The 8,970-nt window shown below is 32.2% G+C and overlaps 3 protein-coding genes across 3 annotated transcripts in view; 1 reads left to right on the top strand and 2 right to left on the bottom strand.

Annotated features, from left to right (window-relative positions):
• Window positions 1–1,168, bottom strand: part of LOC107621269 (triacylglycerol lipase 2) — a 2,901-nt gene extending 1,733 nt beyond the window's left edge. The window contains exon 1 of the mRNA XM_021114730.1: window positions 949–1,168. Within this exon, the coding sequence (XP_020970389.1) occupies window positions 949–1,107 (159 nt within the window). The 5' untranslated portion in view covers window positions 1,108–1,168. The remainder of the gene's footprint in view (window positions 1–948) is intronic.
• LOC107622961 (mRNA turnover protein 4 homolog) lies at window positions 2,070–4,086 on the top strand. Its single transcript, XM_016325046.2, has 8 exons — window positions 2,070–2,170; window positions 2,273–2,325; window positions 2,417–2,673; window positions 2,766–2,824; window positions 2,918–2,978; window positions 3,178–3,268; window positions 3,350–3,426; window positions 3,679–4,086. The coding sequence occupies exons 2-8, from the start codon at window positions 2,298–2,300 to the stop codon at window positions 3,793–3,795; spliced, it is 690 nt and encodes a 229-aa protein (XP_016180532.1). The 5' UTR covers window positions 2,070–2,170; window positions 2,273–2,297; the 3' UTR covers window positions 3,796–4,086.
• On the bottom strand, window positions 4,304–6,968 carry LOC107622962 (uncharacterized protein At3g27210). Its single transcript, XM_016325048.2, has 3 exons — window positions 6,651–6,968; window positions 5,185–5,265; window positions 4,304–4,965 (listed from the first exon to the last, which is right to left on the bottom strand). Exons 1-3 carry the CDS (start codon window positions 6,772–6,774, stop codon window positions 4,580–4,582), a joined length of 591 nt encoding a protein of 196 aa, XP_016180534.1. The 5' UTR covers window positions 6,775–6,968; the 3' UTR covers window positions 4,304–4,579.

Genomic DNA, 8,970 nt, shown 5'->3' with positions numbered 1-8,970 from the left:
TATTATTGTATTATTGGTATTTTTTTTATATGGACTAATATTCCAAAGTGTAAATCTTAGTTTATTTTTCACTCTGCTTTTAATCTTTCTTCAAGTTTGTTGCATGTAGGCCGTGCACATAATTTTAACGTATTCTAAAATTAGCTAATAAAATTAGATATTAATATAAAATATAATTTAAACTACATATATTTTTATACATAAATAAATAATAGCTAATTTTAATGTGGATGTGACATTTTTAGTTTTCAATTACAAGAATGTATGATTATTCATATATGTCTTTAAATAAAAAAGAACAGCTAAAATATTAAATTATTTAACCATTTTCGATAGGGGTGTTATCGGTTCGGTTTGGTTCGATTTTGGACCAAAAACTAACTGAACCGATATGTTCAGTTCCTACAGACTTACAACCGTTCGGTTTGCTGTTTTTACAACAACCGAACCGAATCAAACCGAACAAACAGCGATTTGGTTCGGTTGGTTTTTTCGGTTTTTAATTTCTAATGAGCAAAATATGAATCACAATAATTAGAGGTTTAAAATAGTCAATAAACTGAAATAATAAGAGTAAAACATTGAAATGGTTAGGGGTTAGGGATTTTTGTCGTTAGGTTAAAGGTTAAAACATTGAAATGGATGCATATCTTCGGTTCGGTTTCTATCGAGCCAACCGGAAACCGAACCGAACCGATCAGTTTTGTCAGAAAAAAAAAAAAACTGATTTTTTCAGTTTTTAAATCGGTTGTTGTAATTTTTGGTTCGATTTGCGGTAATTTTCGGTCCGATTCGATAACTTACACCCCTAATTCTCGACGATGAATACTGGAAAGTGGAAACAAAATTGAGGCGACAAGAATGTTATGCGCATTTAAAAAATTACAATTTGAAAGCTGGGATGCATGTAAATGGTATAGAATAAAAAAAGAAAGAAAGAGCACTTACTTGATGTTCCTCACATTTGTACCCATGGGGAGTAATAAAAGTGGCACAAAAACCGTCGTTAAGGTTTTTAACACCTAAAGAGCCGCGGGCTTGAGAAGGAACAAATGCTAAGACCACTACGACACAAAGTGTCATGGCAGGCATGGGAGCCATCTTCATTTTCTTTTTCTTTTCTTTTATTTTAATTTTCTATGACTAGTTGAAGGAATTGAAGAAGAATGGCTCACCTTTTGATTGTTTTGTATATATAATATATATAAGAGATGGAAAATTGAAGCCAAGAGATTCAAAGTGGGAACTAAATTAAAGCATGAGGTGGGAAAACGAGTGGAATGGATAATTTTCTATCTTTGGATTATTTTTAGTGGTCAACCTTATGATGCATTCATGGCACCGTTTTATCTTTGCTTTTCTATTTCTTCTCAAGCTTAAAGTGGTAAAAACGTTTTTGCTTTTCTCAAATGATTAGGCTGGACAATGGTAATAGTTTTACAAAATATTTAGAATCAATTTGCTAAACAAGAAAGTAACATCACAAAAACTTTAGTCAAATTATGAGAAATAGATGCCACTAGTTATCAGCTATCAGATTTTTTTTGTTTATCCAATCGTCAACATATTAGCACATCAAAATTGGTACAACACGTTTAAAGGTCCAACAAATCTTTCACTAATGATACTATTCATTTTTCTTTTGACTATATTACATATATAAAAAAAACCACCTACTAAATCAATCGAGCTGAGCTTATCCAAGCTCAAACTCGACTCATTTAATTTATGAGCTCAATTCCAAGCTCAAGCTTGGCTCACTAGCTCACGAGCTTAGCTTATCGAGCTATTAACGAGTCGAGTTCGAGCTAGCTCATGAGCTGGCTTGACTCACTTCCAGCCCTAGCTGTATGATCTCTGAAAAAAAAAAATGGCATAATTTAAAAAAAAAAAATTCATATAATTACTTTTTATTTAAAAATTTTTTTTGAGGCACTTATGAATTTGGGACAGCAATCCAATCCAAAAACAGACCAGTGATATGTAATTTTCCGTTTTTGGGCCTAGGCCCATCTAATTACCAAAAAATACGTATAAGCGATGAGCCCATATAACCCTTCAACCCATGACCAAAAAAAAAACTTCAAGCATAAACCATAAGGCCCCAAAACCCTAACTCTCTCTCTCTCTCTCTCGCCGTCTGCTTTCCCTCCCTCTCGTTCGTTCAACGGTGAGTTCTTCTTCTTCTTCTTCTTCTTCTTCTTCTTCTTCTTCTTCTTTATGGTAATGCTATTGTGTGTGCCCTAACATGTTCAATGTTACACTGCACCAGCTAAGTTAGTTAGAACAAGTTAAAGATGCCGAAATCGAAGAGAAATAGACAAGGTTTGTGTCTTGTTCTTCGCTGTAACACGCTTTGCTATAGTTTTATCTGTTCGTTCAAAATTTTTGAAGCGAAGATGATGATGATATGCAGTTACGCTTTCGAAAACGAAGAAAAAGGGAAGGGAACATAAAGAGGCAATTGTGAATTCCATAAAAGAGGCGGCTGAGAAATACTCTTCTGTTTATGTGTTCTCTTTTGAGAATATGAGGAATCAGAAGTTCAAGGAGTTCAGGGAGCAGCTCAAATCAAGTAGCAGATTCTTTTTGGGATCAAACAAAGTGATGCAGATTTCTCTTGGAAGGTCTCCTTCTGATGAAGTCAGATCAGGTCTTCATAAGGTTTCCAAGGTTCATCACTTTCTCGAGACCAACGAATTTTCGGTTTTAGTTTGATAATCATGTTTCTTATGTTGCATTTGTTGTTTTTTCTTGTGCTGTAGCTATTGCGTGGAGATTCTGGGATGTTTTTCACCAACTTATCAAAAGAAGAAGTTGAAAAGTAATCTTGGAATTGGAATTGCTAATACTATAATTAGTGACCAACTTCATTTTTTGATTCTAACCTCATGTTTTTTTCACTTCTATTTTGCAGGCTTTTTAATCAATTTGAAGAATACGACTTTGCAAGAACAGGAAGCATTGCCACTGAAAAGGTGTTCGGCATATCTTGCTTTTTGTTTTAGACATAGCTGTTTCATTCAAATGTTGTCCTAAGGAAGCCATTGGCTAAGTTGGCATTGTCGAAAATGGTGTTCTATTGCATTTCAATAGAACTCATTCAGTTTGATTAGGTAGTAGAGCATGCACACATTTTAATTCATTAGTAAGACTCACAATTTGACATTTGTCTAGGTCGATCTTAAAGAGGGTCCTTTAGAGCAGTTTACGCATGAGATGGAACCCTTCCTTCGGAAGCAAGGCATGCCTGTCCGGTTAAATAAAGGTACACTTGCAATGTTCTGTAATTAGGGTACCAATGCACCTGGTGATGGTGGATGCACAATTGATGTTTCCAAATTTGCAGGAGTTGTGGAGCTTGTTTCAGATTTTGTTGTTTGCGAGGAAGGGAAGCCCTTGTCGCCCGAGGCAGCTCGGATACTGGTTAGTTTGTTTTTACTGTTATCGAAATCATCCCTTCCAATTAGGTGCTGTGTGGACAAAAGTGATTAATTTCTACATCCACTTTCGAAGAAATAAACCAGTTCTGTTGATTGTTGATTGATTTATATTTCAAGGATAAAAGTTTTTAATAAAATTATTATTGAAGCTGTAATTATTGTATCTGCATTGTTAATGTCTGTCAATATTTGGCGATATTGAGATGCTGACAACTGATTGCTCCTCTTTGTGAAGCGCTTGTTGGGAATCAAGATGGCTTCATTCCGGCTACACCTGATTTGCAGGTGGACTCCTGATGATTTTGAACTTTACATTGATGGGCCTGAAGATTCAGATGTTGAATGTTCATAGTCACTCAATCTGTTTAAGATCGTTGAAGTGTACAACATGTGATGCATAACAAAATTATCTTGATCTACCGATATGTGACCGGAATTAGTATTATTGTTTTAGTTTCCGATTTTGATCCTCCCCAGTTTTGTTTGTTACTTTCTTATAGTAGTTTTGTGGTTGTGCGAATCCTGTGAACTAGCCTTAAAATGGAGGTGGCATTAACCATTGTAAACGAAATGCTGAAATTGTTGGTAGTGTTAGTTTATTATAATTATACTATTATTATTGTTCTGGATACCTTTTGTTGTATATGTTCAATTTCTTGTAAAATACGAGACTTGAACACTAGCATCTCTAGGGAGGACCTCACTACGATAACTCTGCTGTTTTTTTCAGTCAATTAAAAGAAATGGATTAATATTAGCTCAAATTTAAGATAACTAGCAAATAAAAAAATATTGATCACCTAACATTCTATACAAATAGTCAAATTTTAAAAATAACAAGGCCACTTACAAAAGTTACATGACGTCCAACCATTTCAATTTTATTATGAATAATTTTTCTCAAGCATTCAAGATATGAAATCAAGGAAAAATTAAATAAAATCACCCTCAGAAGGAAAAATTTCATTGCATATATTAACATAAAATCTTTTACATGCTTTCACATTCACCTTGCCTTGTGTTGCTTTACAAGGATACCTTGAAATGTACACTTTGAAATTCGATTCAACCGCGAAACCTTCCGGCATATTGCGATTCGTACAGGCTTTAATCCATCGTCGCCATTGCAACAGAAATCAATGCTTTCCATTTACTGCTATTGCAGGACTCATCCTCCTCCTCTCCCTAAAGCTGTGGCATGAAGACAAGCTTGGAAGGCACTTCTGCACATACTTAGCCGATTTCACTCCGAAGGACCTGCGATCCTCGCTCATGACTCTTTCGCTGCTGCACACAGAATTGAGTCCTGAGATGTTGTAAGGTGTACTCTGTGCAGATTTGGGAAGAACATCTTGTATCATTGGTTTAGCATCTTTCTTGGATGGATCACGTTTCAAGCTTTCTTGAAAAAGATCTAACAATTTCTTTTTCTTTTCAGGTGATGATTCGGCAGTGGAACCGGAATCTCTACTCTTATTGAAAGCGTGGTGAACCGGAGTGGTACCGCGAGACGGTGTAAACTCTGTAACAAAATGATACAGACAAAATATCTAAAGCTAATTGGAAGAAGAAAGAAAAAGAAAAGAGGTGAAAACTCGCATGCAGGTGTCTTTATGTGAAGTTGATAGCTGAAAGTTTGACTAAATTGTCATCTAATAACTTTTAATTGTCAACTTCACATAAAAGCAACCGCATGTGAGTTTTTACCAAGAACAAACGAAAACAGAAGCAAGATCCTTACCACCATTGACACTATAGAAATCATCTTCACAATCTGAATCTAACCAAGCCTTGGAATCAAAAAAAGCTTCCTCCTTGCTTCCTGTATTATTCAATGAAGAACACTATTCATACACTACACACTCTTGATATTCCTATAAAATATACGGTTGTCACTAATTAATGTGTATTTAGATTTTTTTGTTTAAGAAAAAACTAAGTTAAAATAGATCAACAACACACAATTTTGTCTTCATCTCTCTTCATAAATATCAAATAAAAATAAATAAATAAAAAAGAATGGGCAAATTGTTTATTGACTTGATTTTAAGATATCAAACAAACTACTATCTTCTTGGTCATAACTACCACATGCTCAGCCCATTCTGGTCTGAAAGTCAAAGTTGACTGCCATCTTTGAACAATAATAATCAAAGGCAAGTTTGAGAGTAATGTTCAAATTATTGCTCCCACATGGAAAATTCATATTAAGATATATTTGATGACAACAACAACAAAACCGTGTCCCATTATGTTACCTAGATCAAACAACGCTATTGTATCTTAACATAAATCATGTATGAACTCAGTGCATTAGTTCTTAAATCATACAAGGGATAAAACAATCTATCATATGAAAGTAAATAGTAAATACAGATTTATAGAGAGAGACACAGAAAGAGTGAGAACTGTGAATTTATTTTCTTATGCTTCACCCATATCATTCATATAGTTCTGACAACTACTTTAATATAATATCCAAATTAATCAGAGAATTAAAGATCATCTTTTTGCAGTCACAATTGTCCTTAAATACCTTTAAATTGTCCACCTCTCCATACAGATCATATTAGTTGGCAAGTTGTTTTCATTCTTGGAACATATATTTTCTTTCATCCCATTAGACCAAATAAAGGTAAATATTCAATAGAGTGAAAATTTATCCTCAACTATAAATTCGTATATGCAGATAATCCCAAAAAAAGAAAATTGAAAAAAAAATAATGGACTTGATGACAACCAGAAAATAGTATTTTGCAAAAGTAAAAAGAAAAAAAAATGAAAAAGGATAATTTTTTTCTTTTTGCTATTATAATACAACCATACTAGTCTGACAATAACAAGAAACCATAGGTGGATACAACTGAAATTAACTATACAAATATTCTGACAAAAAATATGATCCAAGGGTGGAAAAAATGATCAAATAGAAATATGACTCAAATATGCAAATCATTTAATATATATTATAAAGGACAAAATACAATTTCTTCCAGTTTCTAGCACATGTACCAAGAGATTAATAATTCTTCAGGGACCCCATATGAACAATTCTCCAGATCTTAAGCCAAATCAAATCCCCGAGACATTGATATATTAATAAAAACAAAACTCTCATACAAGGTCACCAATCAAATAAGAACATAAATAGTTCAATAAAAGAACAAGGAGAATATATGAATAGAATAGAATAGAATAGATAGATACCTTGGTCAGTTAAGGTGGGTGGTGAAGGAGCCACAACGTTCTCGGTTTTGGAAGCAAAAGAAAGCTTGAGTTTCATGTCTTTGTTGTTAGTTTTATTATTGTGGACTGAATAACAAGAACCCATCACTGAAAAGACAAGAGCTTTTTTATCATCACAGTCACAGGATGAACCAGAGAGAGAGAGAGAGAGAGAGAGAGAGAGAGAGAGAGAGCAAATATGGTGAAAAAGGAAGGTGTAATATATGGGAATGTTTTTTGGCGTTATAGAAAACGTGTGAGGAAGCAAAAAATGATGGTTTGGGAAGAAAACAAAAGAAATAAAAAAAATGGTGTGAGTGAATGAGTGAGGGAAGGAGAATGAAGAGAAAAGGTTAAGAGAGAATTGGTGAAGAAAGAAAGAAGAAAGTTGAAAGGGAAGTTATGTTAACAAGGTTGTGTTGTTTAGTGACTCATCACTCATGCCTGCTAGCCACTACATTGGCTGTCATAAAGGTGTATAAAATATCCTACTATTATTATTATTGATTATTATTATTAGAATTTAATTTTGATGGATTATTATTTTGTTAAGCATAGAATAGTTTTACACGTGTATTTAATTACATAATGCCATATAATTAAAAGGAAAAGTCTAAAGGGTCAGCAATTTTATTGAAATCTGGTCAGTATTTAACTAGTAAAAATAAAGTGAGTAATTTCACACTCTTAGATAAAATTTCATACCATCAAAATTACTAATAATGACTAATTAATAATTACAAATCACAAAATCTGTTAGCCTTCTAGCACTTTTCTAATAAAAATAACTACCTTTTGTATTGATATTGTAAATGATCGTCCAAAAGAACGTGATTACACGAACATATAAAGCAAAAATATATATTTTATGTAAAATTAAAAAAGCAAATTAAATATGAAAAATACAAATCGTAATATATATTATTAGATTGAATAAAAACTTTCATAATCAACTGATTTATTCAAAATCATAAAATTCAAAAATTTTAGAATCAAATTGATATTTTATCAAATATATATTTAATCTATATATATTAGGATTTAAAATTATTTTGTTATCATTTCCCCATTAATTAAAAGTTACTTCGTAATATTACCTTTATGTTATTTTCAATTTAAAGTTTCTTGATAATTGTATATTCAACTAAAATCATAGATAAAAATTGAGTATAATATACAAACATCTAGGAATATATAAAAAAAAAAAGTGTCCATATCTCAAAGCCGTGTATCATATCTCGTTTTAACATCTTTCTCATCTAATCTCGTTTTCTAATGTGTGTCCTTGAGTACCATTAAATACTTTAGGCTTCCAAAATATACGTTTAAGCAGAATTAAATTTTATGAGTTTGTTTCTAAAATAACGAGATTTATATAACTAGTCAAATCTTTATCTACTGTCGTGATAAGGATACTTTATCATACCTTACGTGGATGACCATTTTTCATGATATATAGTTTCTCAAGAATGACTTCATTTAATATAAAGTTGAAAAAGTTACCTAATGTATGTGTATAAATAGAGGCTTAAGCCTCTAACAATTACACACAAGCAATAATACAAATACAAAATCTTCTCTTTCTTTCTACGTACAAAAGTTCTTTTCTATTCATATATTACAACAACAACAGAATAAATATATTATCCTTCCTTCCTTCTCATACAAATAAATCCTCTTTTATGTTACAATCAAATACCCTTCTCCTTATATTACTATTACAATTCTTCCTCTTCTTTTATTTTATAAGTATTTTAAATTCTACACCAGAAGTGGGACAAAGAAAAGAATATCGGGCAGAATAAATCAACCGAGGAGAAGTGTTTCCGCTGTGGTGGAAAGGGCCATTGGTCTCGTACCTGTCGTACCCCAAGGCACATAGTCGATCTTTACCAGGCATCTTTGAAAAAGAACGACAAAGGAAAGGAAACAAATTTTGTTTCAAATGATGCTGAGAACTCCACCACTCATTATGATGTATCTGATTTCTTTGAGGATCCTGAAGGAAATATTGGTCATTTGATCAATGGTGGAATAGTTTAATATGTGGGATTGTGAAGTATATATGTAAATAAATAATGTTTTACATATAATATTAATAGCAATATTAACCATCTTTATTATATTGAGATAGTATCAAATGCAAATCTCTCTCTCTTTATTTTTAATATTTTTTCTTATCTTTGTATATATATACACATTACAACATATAATATTATTATATATATATAAATTATTATTGGGCTAATTATTTTAATACTAGAGTCTTCTATTTATACATCTCTATTATATATATCTTTTA

Source organism: Arachis ipaensis, chromosome B10, assembly GCF_000816755.2.
Source record: "Arachis ipaensis cultivar K30076 chromosome B10, Araip1.1, whole genome shotgun sequence".
NCBI classification, from domain to species: domain Eukaryota; kingdom Viridiplantae; phylum Streptophyta; class Magnoliopsida; order Fabales; family Fabaceae; genus Arachis; species Arachis ipaensis.
This window is presented reverse-complemented; position numbering and strand designations above follow the sequence as displayed.